This window comes from Choristoneura fumiferana, chromosome 27 (genome assembly GCF_025370935.1).
Source record: "Choristoneura fumiferana chromosome 27, NRCan_CFum_1, whole genome shotgun sequence".
NCBI classification, from domain to species: Eukaryota; Metazoa; Arthropoda; class Insecta; order Lepidoptera; family Tortricidae; genus Choristoneura; species Choristoneura fumiferana.
In genome coordinates this window covers 2833010-2855728 of record NC_133498.1, presented here as the reverse complement: position 1 = coordinate 2855728, position 22719 = coordinate 2833010, and the positions used below count along the sequence as shown (strand labels likewise).

Sequence of the window (22719 nt, the reverse complement as noted above, 5' to 3'; positions counted from 1 at the left end):
GTCAACAAACAAAAAAGTTTCTAAATATTTTCAAATAATGTTTAATTCATATAAAACTAAAAATCAATCTTGGGTAAAATGGCTCGTTTTATGCTCTCGTTGTACAATCTACTATTTTTTTCTGTCTTTTTTTTTCATCGTAAAGCTTGCATGTGTTGTATACATTGAATAAATAAAAAATACTTAATAAAAAAATGATTTTGAGCAAAGGATAGCGAATGTTTCCTTTACGGAACCTTGGATAAGCGGGCCCGATTCTTCCCTGTCCATAGTTTATATTCTCTGACGTCTGTATACACATAGTTAGTTATTTAAATATTCCCCTTCGTTTAAATAAATGTGTTTTCACCAATGAACTTCAGTTCCAATTAATGAAATGGAGATGTTGGTCTTTCAAGCCAATTTTACGATTTAATCTTCGATTTAATTGTAGTTTCTTACTGTGATCGCCGACAGGATCGTTAACAAGTAATTGTATTGTTTTTTACCATTCCGTAAATTGTGTAAGTACTCGCTTCTGTTTATTGCTTTGAACATTAGTTTAATGTTTTGAATTTACGCCATTTTTTCACTTTTTAACTCCCGACGCGACGCAAAAATCGGGTTGTTATGAGTAAGGCCAATGTATGTCTGTCTGTAGCTTGGTAGCTCTCAAACAAAGGGACTGATTTCGATGTTTTTTTACGAGAAAGCCAGTTTCCTTGCGGTTCTTAGATAGATAAAAATCGGTTCAGAGAATTTTGTGATATTAGAATTTGAAATAACAATGTCGAGGTATTTTCAATGTGGGCAAAGTAAGGATAACTTTGATATCGTTGTGATTGACTCTTGGTTGTGCAACTTTGAAAAACGAGGCGAGAAAATGATGATGGTGATAATGAAATAAAGGCGTTAACTTCATATTTTACTACATTTTTATCAACTTGCAATGTACCAGTAGGTCTGTATGTTTGTCCGGTTGGAATCTTGCAACTCAGTTTTGAAGTAGTTATCTTCAACCGGTTGAGCTGAAATTTTGCATAAGTACTTATGTAAGTTGGGTGACAATACAATAATCCTGTAGTAAAGTTCTAGCGGCCCAGCACTCTTCAACGGTTGGTCAGATTAATTTGAAATTTGGTACACATATTTATGTGGGCCGGATGACAATGCAAGAACAAACAGCGAAAAGTACAGTCAGCAAAAAAAGCTTGTATGCAAAATTGAATTTTTAACAAAAACTCATTTTACCTCCTTTCCCAAAATATACGCGTACGGTGCCGGAGCGCATTAAGTAATATTTAATAAATTTTCCTTACCTTCTTCTTGTATCAATGCGTTTACTGATGTAAATCACATTAAAAACAGTTGCGGGGTTTAAAAAATTTGAGCATATACTTACATACATACAAACAGATGGCGGTAAACGGCTTTGTTTTATGTTGTATAAAAATATCAAAAACCCGACTGCCTTAAAAACACTTTAAACGAAGGTGACAAGAAAAAATTACTTGTAACTAGTCTATATAGAACTCTGTTAAATATAATAGCGGTATGATCAGTCGGGATTCATTCAAAATCGTGACCAGACGCGCTCTAATTTCACCTAAGATTTTTCTGTGAATATGGCACACATAGACAATATGCACAATGGCATAATACCCATAAAGTTAAAATTTAGAAAAAAATAATCACTCCATATTTTTTAAGATTAAATTAGATAAAGATTCACGTACTATTTACAAACGATCGAAGAACATAACACTTCTTTTGGCTCAGGCAAAAGATAAAGAAGTTATTGTTTCAGCTTTGAGAATGGCTCCCTATGCAGCAGAAAGAGAAGTCCCTCTTGAGGGATACAGTAAGGAAGTAACGTTCCCCAAGCTGGTCGCACCGCAGGCAGATGACCACAAGTTCAGGATATCATGGTTCAACGTCTTCGCTTTTGGATATTGGCATGGCTCCGCTCTCTATGGTCTCTACCTAGGCATCACCTCCGCTAGCTGGCCTACTATTATCTATGGTAACCCATTTGGATTCTTTAATTTTTCATCATAATCATCATCATCATCATCAGCCGGAACACGTCCACTGCTGAACAAAGGCCCCTTAGAACGTCCCATTTTACCATCTCCTGATGGTAAGAGATCACCACCGCCCATAAACATCTGCAACACCAGGGGTATTGCAGATGCATTGCCAACCTAGAGGTCTAAGATGGGATACCTCAAGTGCCAGTAATTTCACCGGCTGCAGCCGACATGTCTTACTCTCCACGCCGAAACACAACATTGCAAGCACTACTGCTTCACGGAAGGATTAGCGAGCAAGATGGTGGTAGCAATCCGGGCGGACCTTGCACAAGGTCCTACCATCTGCAAATGAACGACAGCTCATCACTTGCATCCACCGGTTGCTCGTAACTCTCGCGATGTCGTCAGTGCATCTAGTAGGAGTACTGCCAACAGTGCGTCTTCCGGTTCGCGGTCACCGCTGTTCGTTCGCCGTGATTCGTGGTTTTTAGGGTTCCGCAGCCAAAATGGCAAAAATGGAACCCTAAAAGATAAATGATGAAGTGTCGAAGTTTGGGAGTGAACGAGAGATAAGAGTAAAATAACGAATGTAATTTTCGATAACTCCTAAGGGATTATAATGTATGTAGTCAAATCTTGCAATTTTTGTTCAACTGTGAAAAATCTAATGGTTTACATGTGCAAAGCCGCGGTTGAACAATAGTATTTAGCTTAAGGTCACAGCTCATTAGAGCCACCGGGCACCCGACCAGCACCGCCTCGACTTTCGGCGTCCACTCGTTGTCGACAGGTGGTCCACGGGTGGACGCCGCGTTGACAAGGAGTGGACCTCGCGTGGTCCACGTATTACCGAGTAGTCACTATGGCGGGTGGGTGATGAGCGCCGAATCGCAAGCATGAGAGCAGCAGGATATCACCGAGTGGTCTACTCGCCGTCCGCGCATGGCAACCTCGCGAGTTAGGTGATCCGGTGACGCTACGGAGTTGATGTAGTGAGCGCATGCCCATACAAATCCATTTGAAGAATACTAACCGCTCGAGGCGAGGCGGTGCTGGTCGGGTGTCGGGTGTCTGTAATGAGCTGTAACCTTTAGATATTAAACGTGTTAAGATTTTTTACGGGTATCACCTAACTTGAACAAACTGCTAAATATTTAATTTATTGGACTTTGGTTGTTTTCGTTTTCAATGTGATAGCTAACTAATATGCTAAAGAGTAATTAGCAGTATTTGAATACGCGTCAGCATGTTTATTTGACCACGTATTTTTTGCGGTTGTTATTCAACATTAGAAATAAGAGCGTTAAGAAGTACACGTTAAGGGTTCCGTATTGTGCGTTTGTGTACGAGTATGTCATTGTTACTATTTTCCAAAATCTCTTTTTAACCCCCTACACAAAAAGATAAGTGCTACAAGTTTGAGGTCAATGTCTTTCTGTGGTATCGTATCTCTCAAAAGGATGTATCGATTCAGATGTGTTTTTTTTGCGTGAAAAGCGAGTTTTCTATGCGGAGTTCTTTTCATTTTTGAGATATTGCACTTTGAAAATATCAGGATTTTTTTTTACTTTTTTAAATTGGTTAGGTTGTTAGTCATAGATAGTGTCTAATGTTTCTATTTTTCTTATTATTAGCTCATTGTACTCGTATTATTTAATTCTTTTGACGTGAACAGGTAAGTGACAGACTACTTTTTCTTTTTTTTGTTTGACTGGGTGTCAAACGAGCAAGTGGGTCTCCTGATGGTAAGAGATCACCACCGCCCATAAACATCTGCAACACCAGGGGTATTGCAGATGCGTTGCCAACCTAGAGGCCTAAGATGGGATACCTTAAGTGCCAGAAATTTCACCGGCTGTCTTACTCTCCACGCCAAAACACAACAGTGCAAGCACTGCTGCTTCACGGCAGGATTAGCGAGTAAGATGGTGGTAGCAATCCAGGCGGACCTTGCATTAGGTCCTACCACCTGCAAAGGGTTCCGTAGTAGTCAACTAGGCACTCTTAAAGTTTCGCCATTTTAAAAAATATCACGGGTCAAATAGTCCGTCCGCGGCAAGCTCAGAGACCGTTAGTACCAGAAAGCTGTAATTTGACATGAATAATACATAATATCAGTCAGGCCGAGAAAATGATAAAATACAAAAATAAAATGATTTTTTTTTTAGGGTACCTCCCATAGACGTAAAGTGGGGGTGATTTTTTTTCGCGACGAACCCTATTGTGGGGTATCGTTGGATAGGTCTTTTAAACCCAAGGGGGTTGCTAAGACTTTTCGATTTAGTGATCTGTTTGCGAAATATTGAACTTTAAAGCGCAAATTTTCATTAAAATCGAGCGCCCCCCTTCGCTCTCGTATTAAATAGTATAAGTGTCAGAGGGACCGCATGACACGAACTTCGAGTTTCGTAGTAGGCCTGCAGAAGACGACGCGTTGGCAGGCCTCCCAATAGGTGGACTGACCACATCTTGGTACAGTCACCAGCACCAATATCTGACACAACAAGCGTGCATAAATATTTGATACGACTCTATTTCTAGGGCCGGAAGGACGTGTCAGATATTTTTGCACGCTCAATTGTAGCAGATATTAATGCTGGTGACTGTACTGTGTTAAAAATAAAGTGTTGTATAGATATCATTTAATAATATTGTAAATCTGTTTTAAAAAAATACCTCGTTGAGTTTCTTGCCGGATTCTTCTCAACAGAGGTTTTTCCGAACCGGTGGTAGATTTTTTTTGACATTCATAAGTGTTTGTTATAGCCTAAATTGAATAAAGATATTTTGACTTTGATCGCGAGAGCTGCGGGCAACCGGTGGATGCAAGTGGCGAGTGGTCGTTCATTGTGGCGTTCTAAGGGGAAGACCTTTGTTCAGCAGTGGACGTCTTCCGGCTGATGATGATGATAATAATGTTTATTTTATTCTTTTGACATAAAAGTAATACAGTTTTTTTTTTCAGCTTTCATCATGATGGAACTCTCAGTCCTCGGCATCACAGCAGCATGCCATAGACTCTACGCCCACAAAACCTTCAAAGTCAAATTGCCTTTAAATATAATAATGATGATACTAGCAACATTCTCTGGCCAGTATACAGTGTACAATTGGGTCCGTGACCACAGATTGCACCACAAGTGCAGTGACACTGATGGGGACCCCCATAATGCGACGAGGGGGTTCTTTTTCTCACACATCGGATGGATACTTTGCGAGAAGCACCCTGAGGTCAAGAGGAGAGGCGTCACGATTGACATGTCAGACATAAAGGATAACCCGGTCCTCGCCTTCCAGAAGAAGTAAGTAGACCTTTGAACTGAAGCGAGTCCTAGCGCTATCTCATCATCACCATCAGCCAGAAGACGTCCACTGCTGAACAAAGGCCTCCCCTTAGAACGCCACAATGAACGACAACTCGCCACTTGCATCCACCAGTTGCCAGCAATTCTCATGATGTCGTCAGTCCACCGTATAGAGTATAAAGCTAGAAATATCGACGAATGCTTTGCTCTAATCGATCTGCCGTTTTGTTTCTCAGGCACATCGTGATATGAAAAATGAATGAAAAAGTATTTATTTGACATTATTTTTACATAGTTTTTTTGCACATAGCCCTGCAAAACTGTTTACACAGTTTGTCTGCAGGATACGGTCTCTATAAAAATATAAAATAATGTAATGTATAATTTATTCTTACATAAACTATTATAATTATTGTTACAACTATGTCTTATGGAAGAGTTTCTACTAAATACTTTTTAAGGATCTTTTGAAATTTATTTTTATCAGTTTCTAGGCGGATGTTATCAGGTAAGCTGTTAAACAAATACGGTAGTCTTTTGTTTAATGTTCTATCACCGAAGTAGTTGGTCACACGGAGCATTTCATATTTACCTGAGGACACTGACCTAGTATTATGACTATGGTTGATCAATACTAAACTACGCTCCAGATTGCTATGATTATTTATGGCATATGCCTGGCCAACTTTTAGCGCTAGAGGGTGTGTGTGATAAAGAGACCATTCTGTACTCTTCTGGCTAAAATGTGGCTGTTTTCAATTATCCACATTGTGAAGTATGCCTTTAAAGGTCATCATCATCATCATCAGCCTATAGCAGTACACTGCTGGACTTAGGCCTCCCCCAAAGAGCGCCATTGCGCCCTGTCCTCGGCTAGACGCAAAGGTCATTTGGTAATAAACTCAATTTTGCAAAATTCAGAGTTGAGTCACTTTCGTTTTCAACATGCAATATCACGAAAAGGCGTAATTTCACGATATGCCTAAGAATTTTGTGATCTGGCGGATTTTACGATCGGCCGCCGACATAAACACGAAACTTAGCAATTATTGCATAGTTCTGATGACAATACAAGAAACTTTGATGGCGCGATGTAGGATTTGGAGTTTCTATATTTGAGTTAGATGGAGTTACGAGACGTTACTGGTGATGCTAACGTAAATAAGCTTGTTTAACATATTCTTTCTCAATCTCCAGATACGCGGCCATTTGGTTCACAATGGTCAACTACGTGCTCCCCACATATTTCCCGATGTATTTCTGGGGGGAGACACTCAGCAACGCTTGGCACCTCAACTCCTTCCGTTTCGTGATGAGCTTGAACATCATCTGCCTCGTCAACAGCGCTGCCCACATGTGGGGGAATAGACCCTACGATGAAACCATACGTCCAGCAAACAACGATCTTACTATCGTGTTAACCTTAGGCGAAGGATTCCACAATTATCACCACGCATTTCCTTGGGACTACCGCTCTGCTGAATTTGGCAATGAAACTTTTAATTTCACTACGACGTTTATACATTTCTTTAAGTGGCTTGGATGGGCTTATGATTTTAAGACAGTTGATAGGGAAATGATATTGAAGAGAGTGGCAAGAACTGGGAACGGGACGCATGCGTCTGTAAAAGAAGTTGGAGGTAAAAATGATGTAAAAGCAAATTAAACATTTCAAAGTACATGGTTGTTTTCATGCCGCAAGCGTTCACAGTACTAGTTTATACTTAATGTTCTTAATGTACCTACTTGATTCGTATTAGTTATTTATTTATTAAATGCAATTCAAATGTCAATAAGTACAATAATTAATTATGATACCCGGAAGGGCGCAGTATTTTTAAGAGGGAGAGAAAGAGATTTCATAATAAATTGGCATCTTAGAATTAAACGAAAACTATGGCAATAATAACTTTTTACAGGGTATTCCGATTTACATAATTATTTTTTTATTGAATAGGGTATACCTTGAAGTTGGTATTTTATAAGTTTGGAAAAAAAATACACCAAGGGTGGGGAAAAAAGGTATAAAATAAAAAAAAATAACAAAAAAATTAAACTGCCGTAAAAACTGAAAAGCCAAAAATAATAAAGTTAAATAAAATACTTAATAGGTATATGTACGTTAAGTATACCTAGATACCAGTTTGAAGTCGATGCCTCAGCATAAGCCAGGAGGAGTGATAGAAGCCCATCAGGTAGACGACTATAGATCCACTCCTCCTGACTAGTGCTGAGGCACCGACTTCAAACTGGTACCTAGGTATACTTTATATTATTTATTGCTTTTCAGTTTTTTCGGCGGTTTATTTTTTTTGTTAAAAAGTTTTTTTCGAGTAAGTACTCGTAGATACCTTCATTATTTGAAAAAAATATTCGTGTTCTATGCTAATAATTCAACTAGATTTCTATCTCTACGTAGACCACAATAAATTATAATTTGCCAGTAGGTATAACGCGTCGACGTTTTTAAAAGAAAATGAAACTGACAGCAAAACGGCCAGTTTTAAACTAACTAAATAATTATGCAATTTTGCTGAAACATTTAATTGGTGCATGCTGCATTCGTAACTTTAAGACTGGGCAAAATAAAAACGGATTTAAACACAAATTTTAATACTAACCTGATTTCAAATAGCGTAATCGATTCTACTTTCGATTCTGAACAAACTACTTACTGGTTTGAGTTACCTATCTCCAAGTTCAAGCTAACAGAACTGGCGAGCAGCACTGTGTCTAATTTTACCCGAACCACTTGGAGCCACTTTTGACCCCATCATAACTCAAAAGCTATTTCACATAAACATATCAAATTTGGCTCATTTATTGCGAGACTTGTGAGATAGGTACATATGTGCTCCAAATTTCATAAACACACCTCAAACGGTTATTTATATATTAAAATCCAATAATCGTCATTTTTATCACTGACTCACCTATAATCACAACTCTAACCCAGTTCCAGATGACCTAGAAAGTTCAAATTTGGCATTCATTTTTATCATTTTATTATAATTTTTAAATTAAATTATTTCTGTAAAAGTAATGATATCCCATCTTAAAATAAATGTAAAATCGAAGCCAAGTTCAATATTATGATATCTCACTTCTTTTGTCGTTAAAATCAACAAGCAAGGCATATACGACCAGATGGCCTAGTGGTTAGAGAACCTGACTACGAAGCTTGAGGTCCCGGGTTCGATTCCCGTGTCGGGGCAGATATTTGTATGAAAAATACGAATCTTTGTTCTCGGGTCTTGGGTGTTTACTATGAATTTAAGTATGTATCTATCTATATAATTATATTTATGCCGTACCCATAACACAAGCTTTGCTAAGCTTACTTTGGGACTAGGTCAATTGGTGTGAATTGTCCCGTGATATTTATTTATTTATTTTATTTATATATCATAATATTTAACTTGGCTCTCATTTCACATTTTGATGGGATTTAACACCTTGTAAACGTCCCACAGTTGGGCTGAGGCTTCTTTTTAGAATGAGAGAGCTTGGACCGCAGTTCCACATGGGCCCAGGTATTGGAAAGTAGGTACATCATCATCGTCATCCCAGCCTATTGACGTCCCACTGCTGGGCACAGGCCTCCTCTCGGAATGAGAGGGATTGGGCGTAGTTCCCACGCGGGCCCAGTGCGGATTGGAAAGTACCCATAAGTATATTTAATTTCTACTGATGTTTGTGCGGGTTCGCTCACGATGGATCCCTTCACCGTAAATCTCATATATATAGTTCAAATACCTATAGTTTCGCCAAATTTTGCAGGTGGTAGGACCTTGTGCAAGGTCCGCCCGGATTGCTACCACCATCTTACTCGCTAATACTGCCGTGAAGCAGCAGTGCTTGCATTGTTGTGTTTCGGCGAGGAGAGTAAGACAGCCGGTGAAATTACTGGCACTTGAGGTATCCCATCTTAGGCCTCTAGGTTGGCAACGAATCTGCAATACCCCTGGTGTTGCAGGTGTCTATGGGCGGTGGTGATCTCTTACCATCAGGAGACCCAATTGCTCGTTTGCCATCCATTCAAATAAAAAAAAAAAACCCGAAAAGTTACTAGATGCGAGCCTGGATTTGCACGATCCTCTGCTCGAGAGACAATAATCTTATTGTCATACTAGACACACTTGACACTAGGGACACTAGGCTACCAATTTTATTTTAGTAAATATCTTTGGCAAATAAGTTTGGTTTTGAATTCAACGAGTACTCGTATGTAGGGCAGAAGTACCGGTTTTGGCCACCTTAAGCCCGTTTTTGGCCAGTTGACATTTGAAGACATATATAAAAGTTATAGTATTAAAATAATGTTTAGTGAGTTTTCAAAAGTTTATACTGAAAGAAATAAAGTTGGTAATGATTTATTACTATAACATTTATTTTAAATGTATATTTAAACAATAAATGGTTATAAACGGTACAGTGGCCACAAACGGCACTTCTGCCCTACATACTTAGCACAAAATGTAGCAGTTTCCATCTCTAAATTCTATGTATTCTTGTACTGGCCAGAGTATTCTCCTTTATTCTACGGGCTCATTGCCGAATTGTCTATGAATCAAAATGACCACGACTTCAGATGGTCTAAAAAGCACTATGTCCAATTAGATAGGTTAGTAAATGCGTAAAGTCCCTGAAGGGGCACGGGCACGGGCACGGCCAGATAGTAACAAGTCTAATAATCTAAGTATGTAAAATGCCCAATGTTTAAATCGTCCAAATCGTAAATTACTTAATGTGTCCCATAAATCTAAACGCCAAAATCGCAAAACGTCCAAAACGTAATAATGTCACGTGTTTTAAACAGCAACAAATATGTAAATGGTGATAGTCTGGTGATTTCTGGACGCTTTGCTTTTTGGTCGTTTGCTACTCCGACTATCTGCTTTGACGATTTGATTTTTTGGCTGGCAGTGGCAGCGTTTTTGACAAAGTGTAGTTTGGACATCATGCTACACGAACTAATTGCTATTTTGATTTTGTTTGCGTTATGCATGGCAAAAGCTAGTTATTATGTAAGTCAAAAAATCTACAACCTTTGTCAATGGATGTCCGTTGTTGCGGTTTTTCACATTTGTTTAACAATTAAGAAAGACCAGTAGTGTCTACGACATCGATGATGGATGCATGATTAATTTTGTTTAAGAAATATATAATATTGTAAAAAATAGCTTTTATCATTTTGGTAAGAGCTTCATTAAAATTCATACTTAAGTTTTGCTCTAAAACTTTAATAAGTGCTAAGAACTAATGTAGTAAAATGAAAGTCTTCATCGTATTTTGAAGTAGGTATTTTTATATAATTTTTGTTAGTAAAATCATTGACACCCGCAGCCGCACTGTCCGGAGATGGAGACGGAGCCGGAGGCGGGCACGGTGCCGCTGAAGTCGACGGAGCCGAGCACCGGCACGGAGCCGACGACGACGGTGTTCCCGCCCACGCCGATGTCGCCCGCCACGCCCACCTGCCCGGTGCCCACGCCGCCGTACGAGCCGCACGACGCGGAGCTGACCGCGCTTAAAGCTTGGTTGCCCAGGCTGGACACGCCAATGTTTGCACCAAGGTTGGACACGCCAATGCTACCCTGGTTGAATCCAGCATTGCCCAGGCTGGACACACCAATGTTACCGTAGTTGTTACCACCATTGCCTAGGCTGAGCTGAGACAGCTGAGAGTAGGAGGACTGGCCGCAACCGCACTGCTGCTGGCTCATCACGGACTACGAAAAAAGTCAAATTATATTTCATAACGGGTTAATTTGTATGAGGGTGTCCTTATTTAAAGCGAATTAGACTTGGCAATGGGCACGCACGCAAATAGCCGTTGAGGTCGAAAAGTTCCCGAATGAGACCGCGGATCGGCAAGGCAGCGTAGAACGTCCACCAATAAGATGTATGGATGAACTGAGGCCTTATTATCTAAGACACTTAGAATCACAATAGATTTCCATACTTCTTTGTGTCACACCTTACAGGAAGAGGTTAGAAAGAGATGGTGAACGCTCGGATGTTAGACAATTCGGACATTGGTTATAGCCGCGGGTCCAGGGTGGATGCAGGCCGCTTCCAACCGAAGTAACTGGAGATATACGGGGGAGGTCTATGTCCAACAGTGGAACGTACTACGGCTGGTATGATGGTGGTGAACAAAATTAGAAGAGAGGCTGTTTCACCACCCATTGATTAATTTTATTTGACGAATAAATGTGATGCCATCTCCATCTATTCGACCAAAAGAAACAGAGACGACATCACATTTAATCAATGGATGGTAAAATAGGGGTAAGTTAATATTAGGTGTACTGCCTTTTCGGCGAAATATGTTTCGCCAAATTTCACTTAGCAACCAACCATTCGCCGAAGTTTCATTTGGCAAACCAATTCTTGGCATAACTTTACTTCGCATTTTTCTTATTTCGCAACATTTTTATGTTGCAAAATTTTACTTCATCACATTTTTATGTGGCAAACAATTATGTAGCAAATAATTGGCTAAGGCAAATAACAAATTGCAAAATAACATTTGGCCCATTTTTATACATAAGGTTATATCAGTCATGATATTTGTATAATAAAATGAATAAATGTTAAATTATGTGGCGGTGAGCGAGCGAAGCGAGCAAGCTAGACAATACTAGGCAGAAATCACTTGGATAGATTAGGTTACGCTACGCTTCGCTCCCGCCTTAGCCTTCGATATTATTATTTTTTTTGTAACAGAACGGAAGAAAATAATGGCTTGCTTGTTTGTTTGCTTGCTAAAAGTATGCCAATCAATGCATTTAACGAAAACACAAATGACATCTTAAAAAAATCCCAGGTAATAATTTGCATAATAATAATTTATTTGCATTAGTTGGGAAATGATATGAATGCGAAATGTTGAGTTGGGAAATGAAATTTCGCCTAAATAAAAATATGGGATAAATAGTTTGGGAGCTAATAATTTGCTGAATAATTTTCTCCGAAACATTAGTAAACCGTTAATATTAATAACAATGTTTTTAAATTAGATACCTGAAGCAAGAAAGCCTGAGCGAACACAGCAAAGACAGCGAAAGGAAACATTGCGAATAAAATTTCTTATTCCCGTAAAGAAACTGAATGATTTTTGAAAAAACTGCCACACCTTTTATACTAACATAAGCGTTATCTAATTGGTCACCGATGTTGTCAATGTTATTGACAAATTGGACATTTCATTGTTATCACGATAAAAAAAATTAGTTTACCTAATTAAAATTGTATGTCATAATTAACTAGTGATACATTTTATTATGTATCGAGTCTGTTCTTAGATTAAATGGCTTAATTGGTGTTAACAAACTAATTTTGATTGTAATTTTTTCATGGTATATAAGCTGGTCGGATGCTTAGCTGTTCATTCGGTGTTTGCATACAGACATAAAAACTTCAAAATGACTTTCAAGGTTGTCATCTTCTGCGTTTCTGCTCTCCTGGTCCAGGTACGTGATCCTTGATTGTTAGTCATTCACCCACACATACTGTAAATGAGAAAACAGAAATTTTCTGTTCGTCTGTCTGTTACAACGCTTGAAGTAAGTATGTTCCATTTTTAAACCGCTGAACCGATTTTAGATCATTAAATGTAAATCAGCAAGCGCAGCGTAACTAGTTGTCTACCAATGAGGTGGTCGGATGACCTGGTTAAAGCCCCAGGTTCACGGTGGATGCAGGCCGCTGCCAACCGAAGCAACTGGAGGTCCATGGGGAGGCTAATGTCCAACAGTGGACGTCCTACGGCTGATATAATGATGATGTTGATGAGGTATGGAGTAGTTTGAGACGCTTGGAAGGAATATAGCCCTTATTCCGAAAAATAATAGTTCCTCCGGAATAGCGATAAACGAACATTTCACAGACAGAGTCGCGGTTAAAAGCTAGTATTATAAATGTAAAGTGATGGGTGTATTTAATTAGTTAGTTGTGGAAGTTTGAGAAGCTTAAAAGGACTTAGTATAGTTTCCGCTGGGCAACAACTAAATTAAAACTAAAATAGCTTGTAAGATGGGTTTTACGAAAGGAATAAGTATAGTTATGTAAATAAGTACATACTTAAATTAAACACTTATAGAGTTCATAATGTCATTATTCATATGACATATGAGTATTTGCTTCACTTCACACAACAGCTGGCTATCCGGTCATAGGTTCCTTCCTTACATGTTCAAATCTACCTAAAATCTCCTTACTGATCTGTTTCGTAATCATTGGCCGTTCTTCGGCTCTCAGCAAGTCACTGGCCCACAAGCCCAACTTTGAGCATGCATGCGACAGACATGTCCAGTTCTGTCCAATTTCAGTTTGGCAGTGAAGTATTTTTTTACAATAATTATTTTTAAATTAATTCTCTAAAACACGAGATAATGATAAGGATTTTTTTTGGCTATGTCACCAGCCGTGACCTTATTTACGTTAATAATAAAATTGTGTAGCTATTATATGTGTCGGTTAAAAATACCACTCGTTAATTATAACATAAATGCTGTCACAGCATACCTACGGCTTATAGATACCATAACAACTGAGTAAGACTTTTGTGTTAAAGTGAATTTAAATCGTTCATTTGTGGGAGAATCTCAAATATGAGAGATTATCAAAACTACAATTCAAAATTATGCATTTTTTTAGTCCATCGCTGGCCAATCCTGCGGCAGAATCAGCCTCCCAGCACCCAGCTGCGGCAACACCGTCTCCGTGTCCAACAACGGCGGCTCCCTGACCGTGACCAGCGTGGGCCCCATCGCGCCCGCCGGCATCGCCGTCGCCACCGACCTTGGATTGGCTGGAAACCTCGATGTCAGTGGCGCTCTGCCGTTCCTGAGTGCTGTGTCCTTCGAAGGCTCCTACCCCACCAATGGTGCTGCTTCCGTCTCATACGGCTGCGGAGACGGCAACATCGCTATCACCCAGGAGATGGGCAACCCCAGCGGCAAAAACGCGTTCTCCGGCTCCGGACTGTCCATTGGGTCCCTTGGCTGCGGTTGCTGCGCCGGTAAATGAATTGACGTTTGGTTCTCCAAATGAATTGTATTAAACATGATTAAAAATTCTACATAATAGAAAACTGCTTTTTCAATTACGTACAATTTATTTTAATTTAAAGACGTTTAAAATACTATATTTTACTAAGCATGGTTTAAATGGCTCCGGCGTCTTACGTCAAAGTCGTAAAATGTCCAGTGTCGAAATTGCGTCCACATCGTAAGAGGTCCATGTCTTACATCGTCTAAGTCGTGCCACGTCCAAGTCTCGGGTGGTCCAAATCGCAAAATGTCAAAGTAGTAAAATGTCAAGCTTTACTACAACAAGATTGTAATTCATACTGAATACCTCAAGACATACCATCAGAATTTAGTTTATTGCATTTAATTTCAAATACCTTAACTATTTCAAAAAAATTGCTACGTACTAATTCTATCAGACTTCTAACTCTACATTTGTAATGTGGGTGTGTGTGTATGTGTGTTTGAGTGTTTGTGTGGCTGTGGCTATGCGTTAGCACAGCTAGAACAATTTGAGTATAAAAGACTTTAAATTTCTCAAATATATTTTTTGAGTGCATAGAAATGCAATAAAAAGGGATTTTTCGATATTCCACCAGGATTTGAAAAAAAGGATTATCATATTATTTTTGAAATGGCCTTATATATGAAACATATGCGATTTTCTCAGGCGTTTCCTTAACAGAGTTGCAATTGATCTCCTTTATAGACTACACGAACGTATAACTTTAAATAGAGGTATAGTATGAATTTTTTGAGGTGTACCGATCTCGTTAATAGCCCACCTTTCAAACTAAGCCATTATGTATTATATTGTGCCCTCAACCGCATAGTCATCAGTTCAAAATAAACGGAAATATAAGATAAAATGGTTTATTGAAATAATGACTATTGTCTAGGGCAGAAAGTGTATTTTTAAATAAATACTCGTTTGGAGATAATACTTTTCCATAAAGCTGTTTCATCAGTTCAAAATAAACGGAAATATAAGATAAAATGGTTTATTGAAATAATGACTATTGTCTAGGGCAGAAAGTGCATTTTTAAATAAATACTCGTTTGGAGATAATACTTTTCCATAAAGCTGTTTGTCTACGATGTATTAAATTTTGAAAAATATTATATGCCAACGAAATTTCTTTTAAAATTAGCTCTCTATAGTAATTAATAAAGTCGTTATTTCAATGAGCTATTTTATCTTATATTTCCGTTCATTTTAAACTGAGGATTATGCACTCGAGGACATAATAGAATACAATGGCTGTGTTCGAAAGGTGGGCTGTTAACGAAATCGGAACACCTCAAAAAATTCGTACTTGTTTTCACGGTTTGTCGTCACCGGTCAATGTGGATGCGGCAAAAGCTAAGGCTAAGGAGCTGTTTTAACACCTATTGATTAATTTTATTTGGCGCATAATATGTGATGACGTCTCCGTCTATTCGAACAAAACAAACGGAGACGGCATCACATTTATCCGTCAAACAAATTTAATCAATGGATAGTGAAACAGCGGGTACGACTAATTATAGTCCATCAGTAAGATTATTAGAAAATAAATTAAGTTCCGTAGGCAAAATGACAAAAATGGTAACCTATAGGTAATTTCGAAAATACAAACTGAGACATGGATGCACAGAAAAACCAGAAAAAGGGACCAGCGCTGGGAATCGAACCCAGGTCCTCAACAATGCGTGCTGCGTGCTATAACCCCTACACCACCGCTGCCACAACTGGTCCAGCGCTCCATGTCTCAGTTTGTATTTTCGATATGGTTTCACGAGATACCGTAAAAGTAACAAATTTGGAGTTGAAATAAAAAATACAAAAAGACTCCAAAAAACCAATCATAACCTATAATTTCGTCCTGTCCGTCCGTCCGTATGTCACAGGCATTTTATTCAGAAATTACAAGACATATATAAATGAAATTTGGAGTATCGGTCTATTGAGATGGCCGCTACTTAGTTTGGGTGTTAAATAATAAAAATAAATATTTTTAAGGTGTTTTGTCAATTAAACAAAAATGATTAAGTTCATAACCAGTTGAAGTTCAGCGTGACGACATGCGTGACGTTTTTTAGCACGGAGAAGCGTCACGGGCTTTGTCATTTTTAGGGTTCCGGAGCCAAAATGGCAAAACGGAACCCTTATAGTTTCGTCAAGTGCGTCTGTCTGTCTGTCGGTCTGTCCGTCCGTCCGTATGACACAGACATTTTACTCGAAAACTACAAGATGTATATCAATTAAATTTGGAGTACAGATGTCTTGTCAAAGCCGCTATTTAGTTTTGTAGTTAAATTACAAAAAAAAAATATTTATAGGGGGGCATTCCATACATGTAACAGAAATTGTTTTTTTTTTAACTCTCATTAACGTGTGTGTGTGCATACATAGTTCGACAGCTCTTTTGAAAAAATAGTAAGGTTTCTCAAAAACTTTTTGAAGATTTCAGGAAATAATCGCTTTCAAAGTAGCAAAAATTGTATCCCCCCCCTCTATCTTGTAAAGCGCTTGTCCAAAAAATATGCAAAAAATATGGAAAGGTAAAGCTTAATAAATACTTTCAACGAAAATTGGTTTCAACATGATCGGGTTTTTGAGTTATTGCCGAAAAACTGCGCTTCTCAACATAAGGGCGTAAGTGCCGTGAAGTTACGCTCTTTTTCTGGTAATAGATTTTAAGACTGTAGTAAGTGTTTTAATTGTGTTATAACGCACATAATATTACTCGATTTTTTTCGTTATAGCTACGGAACCCTATCTTGGGCGTGGCGGACACGCTCTTGGCCGGTTTTTGTTTGATTGTCAAAAGAAAAAATAGATGTTCATAACTTTTTGATAATCTAATTTAGATAATAGACTAAAAATAAAACTTTCATTTTTTTTAGTAAACTTGTAAAATGACACAAATAAAATATTTTTTCTATCTTTATCTTCTTTCTTTCTTCCACGCTCGCTGAGATAGCTGGACGGTATCGGTTCTCTAGATTAACATGCAGGCTATTTTTAACCCCCGATGCAAAAAGAGGGGTGTTATTAAGTTATAAGTTTGACCGCTATGTGTGTCTGTGTATCTGTGTGTCTGTCTGTGGCACCGTAGCTCTTAAAGGGTTTGACCGATTTGAAGACGGTTTTTTTCATATAAAACGAAGTTTTCTAGCAATAGTTTTTAGACATGTTTCATCAAAATCGGTTTAGCCGTTTTTGAGATATTGAACTTTGAAGTGACAAAGTCGGGGGTTTTCCAACTTTTAATTACTATTTTTCTATTAAGTTTTTATCCCGTGAAATTGCATAGTTCCTGTGGGATTGCGATAAATAAACGTATTTTCTAAAGACTAAGTCGAGGGCAAAAAATTGTCTAAAATAAACAAAACAAGACACTGTTGCATTCTTTAGTCACGTAGGTACAATATCATTTATTTGATGATGTCGCTAAACGTTTTGTCGACGTATAAAAATACTTTAGTGCATGAAACTTGCTTATTCTAGATGGACGCGTGTCAGTTTTTGTTCAAGGTGTTATTATCAAAGGCCCTTACTTCACTCGTTTTAAGGTACTTGGAGTATTTTTAACTCACGACGCAAAAAGATGGATGTTATAAGTTCGACGCCGATATTTATTTGTCTGTCAGTGGCATCGCAGTTCTCAAACAGGTGTATATGCTATTTTCGATTCGGTTTTTATATAAAAGTGAGTTTCCTTGCGGTGGTTCAAAAATCAAAAACATAAAATCGGGTGAGCCGTTTTTGAGATAGGTATCGAAGTTTTTCAAGTTTGAACTTTAGTGATAAACGCCTGCTTTTTTTTAGTGATAAACGCTTTTAAACCCCCACGCAAAAAGAGGGGGTGTTATAAGTTTGACCGCTATGTGTGTCTGTCTGTCTGTGGCACCGTAGCTGTTAAACAGGTTGACCGATTTGAATGCGGTTTTTTTATCAGGGTTTCTAGCGATGGTCCTTAGACATGTTTCATCAAAATCGATTAAGCCGTTTTTGGGATATTGAACTTTGAAGTGCAAAGTCGGGGGTTTTCTAACTTTTTGTTTGGTTATATAACATAAATTCGTACATTGACGCCGCAAAAATATGACTGCATCATTACAATTCAATTGTTACTTTATCTCATCTCGCTCAGTACAAGCCTCTCAGGATGCGAGTGCTTCGGGCGCAGCTCCCACGCGAGCCCAATGTGGATTGGAAACTTCACACACACCACTGAATTTCTTTGCAAGTCACCATGTTTTCCTTCACCATAAAGCTCCTGATAAATTTCAAATGTAACTTTTAGTTGCAGATTCTTATTTTATAACGTGTATTTAAAAAAAATACAGTTCGAGGCACCTCATTTCTATTGCTAAAAAACCGAAGTTTTTAGAAATTCAACCTTTTCTATCCTTAGTACCTTTGTAGTGGTGGTTTCTAAGGTGGTAGTAATGAAAGAATAACTTTGAAATAAAACTTTATTTCAGTGTCTACCAAATATCAATCTATGATCTGCAACTGCAACCGCCAAGCTGAGATGTGGTAAGACCTGAGTTGCAGACAGCATTGTTGCCGTAGGGGTTGCCAGTCTCTTGGGTGATGGCGATGGTACCATCCCCGCAGCCGTAGGAGACGGAAGCAGCGCCGTTGGTGGGGAACTGGCCGTCGAAGGCCACGGCGCTCAGGAACGGAAGCGCGCCGCTGAGGGCCAGGTCTCCGGCCAGAGCCAGGTCGGTGGCGACGGCGATGCCGGCGGGCGCGATGGGGCCCACGCTGGTCACGATCAGAGATCCGCCGTTGTTGGACACGGAGACGGTGTTGCCGCAGCTGGGTTGAGGGATGCTGATTCTGCCGCAGGCTTGGCCAGCGATGGACTAAAAATTAACGGTAAACGGTAAATACACCACTAATAAACATTATATTATGTTAAGTAGTTTAGACTAAATCACCACAAAATTAACAGTATCCTGAAGCCTTTTAGTAGTTGCATTGAAATTCTGCCATTTTAGTCTCATTGGGATTTCGAAATTTATATTATAGATCCCTACTTTTATTTACATTTCATAAAGATCATCTGATCAAAATGTCACGTCTCCAGAGTTAGTTGTTGAAAGTTTGGATACTACATGCGGAAATTCTGATCCCGGGGGAACATCCGAAAAAAAACAGCTTTTGTGTTTTTCCCGAAATTCCAATATACTTCTCCCAAAGAACTTCACACCCATTGTCCTCCATTCCCCATACTGGTGTGGAGTGAAGAGCGTATCACCGCTACGTCCTCCATAAAGTGACATAGTATCGAATAATTGCAAAAAACTAAGTACGCGGGGTAAGACTATTGAGTTCTCGAAAAACATACCTGGATCAGGAAGGCAGAAGCGCAGAGGATGATGGCGTTGAAAGTCATTTTGAATTTGTTTCTTGTTTGAGAGCAAACGTCGTATGAACAACTTTTCATCCGTCCAGCTTTTATAGAACAAATGTTCATATTGTGTTAATATATTAGGACATTTGTTTCAAGAAATGACCTAATGACTTGTATTTCAGTACGTAAACTAAAGATAACAAAACTGTACTACGCCTTATCATATAGAAATTAAAGCTTCTTTGTCAACAGGTAGGTAATAGGCTTCGTGTTGTATGTAACACCGTGATATGTTTGTTAATTCAATTGCTGGCCTTTGTATTTAAGCTGAGCGTCGCCGATAAAAATCATTCTATTTCTTTAAGAAACAAGAAACTTACCATGTCTCCCTTCGCAGTCCTTTCTTTGATTGCCCAGGCTTGCCTGATTCAGGTAATTTGGCACGATTGTTTAGTGAAAAGCAATTTTTTTATTTTGGTTTTTAATCATTTCAAAATTTAATATTGGTTTGAATTTCTTTATCGACAGGGAACCTAATTTCAAACAAATCCTCTTCACGCTTGATTTATTGAAAAAAAAAAATGTATTTTGCGAAATAGTGTATTATAGTGCAGTGTGTATTGTGTTCATTTCATGTTTTTTTTTGTATGGTCCCTAACTTGTATCCACTTTTTCATACCAGTTGCATAGAAAAGGGGATACTTATGTCAGGGCACTGACTGTACAATATAGAGTTATAACAGTACAATACAAAAATAGTTTAAGACCCAAGGACATAAAATAGTTTTTATTCCAGAAAAGAGTAGAGTTCCCGCTGGATTAGTACTAATTATTAGAGTTCGTTGATTGAACAATGTTAAATAAATATTTTTTCTTTTTCACAGTCCGTGTTGAGCCAGCAGCAGTGCGGTTGCGGCCAGTCCTCCTATCAGGGCAATGCTGGACTCAACTACGGTAACATTGGTGTCTCCAGCCTGAGCAATGCTGGATTCAACCAGGGTAGCATTGGTATATCCGGCCTGGGCAATGCTGGATTCAACCAGGGTAGCATTGGCGTGTCCAACCTTGGTACAAACATTGGCGTGTCCAGCCTGGGCAACCAAGCTCTGAGCGCAGTCAGCTCCGCATCGTGCGGCTCGTACGGCGGCGTGGGCACCGGGCAGGTGGGCGTGGCGGGCGACATCGGCGTGGGCGGGAACACCGTCGTCGTCGGCTCCGTGCCGGTGCTCGGCTCCGTCGACTTCAGCGGCACCGTGCCCGCCTCCGGCTCCGTCTCCATCTCCGGACAGTGCGGCTGCGGGTGTCAATGATTTTACTAACAAAAATTATATAGAATTCAAAATACGATGAAGACTTTCATTTTACTACATTAGTTCTTAGCACTTATTAAAGTTTGAGAGCAAAACTTAAGTACGAATTTTAATGAAGCTCTTACCAAAACGATTTCAGCTATTTTTTACGATATTATATTTTTCTTAAACAAAATTAATCATGCATCCATCGTCGATGTCGTAGACACTACTGGCCTTTCTTAATTGTTAAACAAATGTGAAAAACCGCAACAATGGACATCCATTGACAAAGTTTGTAGATTTTTTTGACATTCATAAGTACTTGTTATAGCTTAAATTGAATAAAGATATTTTGACTGACTTTGAAAGTGACATGACAATATCGTCATCATTGTAAATTAGTAATATATTTTTTACCTTGAGACTACTCGTACTAAACGATATTAGCTGTTACCCGCGCAACTACGTCTGCAAAGAATTCGTCCTTTGCTATCCGTTATAAAAACTATTTGATGTCCTTTCCAGGACTGAAGGTGATTTTTCATCGGCAAGGCGAGACGAGAATTGAAGTTTGTATGGCGGCGCCCGCGGCGGCCCGCGGCGGCTCGTGTAGACCGTGCGAGAATGCATATAAATTTCAATTCTCGTCTCGCCTCGCTGGTCAAAAATCACCATTACGGTAGTACTATTACTTATTCTGTGCCATTACTCGTAAACTATCTATGTTGTAAATTTTATCCCGATCATTCCAGGCGTCACTGCATTATTGAATCTTCATTATCTTGATATGCTTTCCCATTTATAATATCTATTAGTAGTATAGTACTCACTTAATATTATTATGAGCGATGATCATAAAAATTACCACTAAGACACCTTTGGAAGGACCTTTCAGAAAATATAAAACACTGTATGGTACATTGGCAGTCGGTAATCATTTTAATCAATAGGCAATCAAGGCGTAATTATTAAGATGTTTATCTTCCTCCGCAACCGCAACCGAGGGAGGCGGTAGAGAGACCAGAGCTGGAGGCAACGTTGTTGCCACTGGGGTTGCCAATCTCCTGGGTGATAGCGATGTTGCCGCCTCCGCAGCCGTACGAGACGGAACCTGAGCCGCTGGTGGGGAAAGAGCCGTCGAAGGCCACCGCGCTCAGGAACGGCAGGGTGCCACTGACGTCGAGGTTTCCAGCCAATCCAAGGTCGGAGGCGACGGCGATGCCGGAGGGAGCGATGGGGCCGACGCTGGTCACGATCAGGGAGCCGCCGTTGTTGGAGACGGATGAAGAACCGCTGGAGATTGAACTCCCAGAACCACAGCTTGGTACGCTGATGCGACGGCAGTTCTGTCCAGAGATAAACTACAAGAAAAAAAAATGCCCCAATTAATCTTCTAGTAACACCTAAATAATAGACTTTTAGACATGGGTCGGCTGTCAGTCAGTCTATCAGTCAGAAAAACTGCTTTTTTTTAGGTATCGGTGTTAAGAAAAATATAGAATTAAAAGCAAATACATCGACACATAAGTAGTCTAAATTTGTTACCTGGACGAAGAGAGCAGAAGTGAGGACAAGAATCACTTTGAATGCCATTTTGGTTAGTTCTTAGTGAATGTTTCACACTGAATGGTCCTTCCAGATTCTAACCCATTTTTATATAAAACAATTTGGCTTTCTCAAAATTCCAGTGATACCAGTAAACAATAGTCATTGTCCAATAT

General features: G+C 39.2%; 6 protein-coding genes across 7 annotated transcripts; 3 read left to right on the top strand and 3 right to left on the bottom strand.

Moving 5' to 3' along the window:
- Positions 1-348: 348 nt before the first annotated feature.
- On the top strand, positions 349-6996 carry LOC141443422 (acyl-CoA Delta(11) desaturase-like). 2 transcript variants are annotated; one of them, XM_074108718.1, is made up of 4 exons: positions 349-468; positions 1787-2002; positions 4978-5314; positions 6515-6996. In XM_074108718.1, the coding sequence occupies exons 2-4, from the start codon at positions 1795-1797 to the stop codon at positions 6981-6983; spliced, it is 1014 nt and encodes a 337-aa protein (XP_073964819.1). In that variant the 5' UTR covers positions 349-468; positions 1787-1794; the 3' UTR covers positions 6984-6996. The 2 variants fall into 2 exon arrangements, with proteins under 2 accessions (XP_073964819.1, XP_073964818.1); XM_074108717.1 differs by having other exon boundaries at positions 349-503.
- Positions 6997-10604: 3608 nt separating this feature from the next.
- Positions 10605-12453, bottom strand: LOC141443354 (uncharacterized). The gene is made up of 2 exons (XM_074108593.1): positions 12347-12453; positions 10605-11049 (listed from the first exon to the last, which is right to left on the bottom strand). Exons 1-2 carry the CDS (start codon positions 12395-12397, stop codon positions 10648-10650), a joined length of 453 nt encoding a protein of 150 aa, XP_073964694.1. The 5' UTR covers positions 12398-12453; the 3' UTR covers positions 10605-10647.
- Positions 12454-12685: 232 nt separating this feature from the next.
- On the top strand, positions 12686-14432 carry LOC141443384 (chorion class B protein PC10-like). Its single transcript, XM_074108628.1, has 2 exons — positions 12686-12795; positions 13982-14432. Exons 1-2 carry the CDS (start codon positions 12748-12750, stop codon positions 14351-14353), a joined length of 420 nt encoding a protein of 139 aa, XP_073964729.1. The 5' UTR covers positions 12686-12747; the 3' UTR covers positions 14354-14432.
- A 4373-nt stretch (positions 14433-18805) lies between these two features.
- LOC141443381 (chorion class CB protein M5H4-like) lies at positions 18806-19809 on the bottom strand. The gene is made up of 2 exons (XM_074108624.1): positions 19701-19809; positions 18806-19215 (listed from the first exon to the last, which is right to left on the bottom strand). Exons 1-2 carry the CDS (start codon positions 19797-19799, stop codon positions 18847-18849), a joined length of 468 nt encoding a protein of 155 aa, XP_073964725.1. The 5' UTR covers positions 19800-19809; the 3' UTR covers positions 18806-18846.
- A 219-nt stretch (positions 19810-20028) lies between these two features.
- LOC141443382 (uncharacterized) lies at positions 20029-21051 on the top strand. The gene is made up of 2 exons (XM_074108626.1): positions 20029-20138; positions 20591-21051. The coding sequence occupies exons 1-2, from the start codon at positions 20088-20090 to the stop codon at positions 21014-21016; spliced, it is 477 nt and encodes a 158-aa protein (XP_073964727.1). The 5' UTR covers positions 20029-20087; the 3' UTR covers positions 21017-21051.
- An 863-nt stretch (positions 21052-21914) lies between these two features.
- On the bottom strand, positions 21915-22651 carry LOC141443383 (chorion class CB protein PC404-like). Its single transcript, XM_074108627.1, has 2 exons — positions 22544-22651; positions 21915-22359 (listed from the first exon to the last, which is right to left on the bottom strand). Exons 1-2 carry the CDS (start codon positions 22589-22591, stop codon positions 21976-21978), a joined length of 432 nt encoding a protein of 143 aa, XP_073964728.1. The 5' UTR covers positions 22592-22651; the 3' UTR covers positions 21915-21975.
- Between the last annotated feature and the right edge of the window lie 68 nt (positions 22652-22719).

What these genes read in the sequence shown, in the direction of transcription:
- LOC141443422 (XM_074108718.1), top strand. Translation starts at nt 1,795, where the DNA reads ATGGCTCCCTATGCAGCAGAAAGAGAAGTCCCTCTTGAGGGATACAGT. An exon ending in CTGGCCTACTATTATCTATG is followed by an intron (nt 2,003 to 4,977) that starts GTAACCCATTTG and finishes TTTTTTTTTCAG; the next exon opens with CTTTCATCATGATGGAACTC. An exon ending in GTCCTCGCCTTCCAGAAGAA is followed by an intron (nt 5,315 to 6,514) that starts GTAAGTAGACCT and finishes CTCAATCTCCAG; the next exon opens with ATACGCGGCCATTTGGTTCA.
- LOC141443354 (XM_074108593.1), bottom strand. Translation starts at nt 12,397, where the DNA reads ATGTTTCCTTTCGCTGTCTTTGCTGTGTTCGCTCAGGCTTTCTTGCTT. An exon ending in CTCAGGCTTTCTTGCTTCAG is followed by an intron (nt 11,050 to 12,346) that starts GTATCTAATTTA and finishes CTTTTTTCGTAG; the next exon opens with TCCGTGATGAGCCAGCAGCA.
- LOC141443384 (XM_074108628.1), top strand. Translation starts at nt 12,748, where the DNA reads ATGACTTTCAAGGTTGTCATCTTCTGCGTTTCTGCTCTCCTGGTCCAG. An exon ending in TTTCTGCTCTCCTGGTCCAG is followed by an intron (nt 12,796 to 13,981) that starts GTACGTGATCCT and finishes GCATTTTTTTAG; the next exon opens with TCCATCGCTGGCCAATCCTG.
- LOC141443381 (XM_074108624.1), bottom strand. Translation starts at nt 19,799, where the DNA reads ATGAAAAGTTGTTCATACGACGTTTGCTCTCAAACAAGAAACAAATTC. An exon ending in CTTCTGCCTTCCTGATCCAG is followed by an intron (nt 19,216 to 19,700) that starts GTATGTTTTTCG and finishes GTTAATTTTTAG; the next exon opens with TCCATCGCTGGCCAAGCCTG.
- LOC141443382 (XM_074108626.1), top strand. Translation starts at nt 20,088, where the DNA reads ATGTCTCCCTTCGCAGTCCTTTCTTTGATTGCCCAGGCTTGCCTGATT. An exon ending in CCCAGGCTTGCCTGATTCAG is followed by an intron (nt 20,139 to 20,590) that starts GTAATTTGGCAC and finishes TCTTTTTCACAG; the next exon opens with TCCGTGTTGAGCCAGCAGCA.
- LOC141443383 (XM_074108627.1), bottom strand. Translation starts at nt 22,591, where the DNA reads ATGGCATTCAAAGTGATTCTTGTCCTCACTTCTGCTCTCTTCGTCCAG. An exon ending in CTTCTGCTCTCTTCGTCCAG is followed by an intron (nt 22,360 to 22,543) that starts GTAACAAATTTA and finishes TTTTTCTTGTAG; the next exon opens with TTTATCTCTGGACAGAACTG.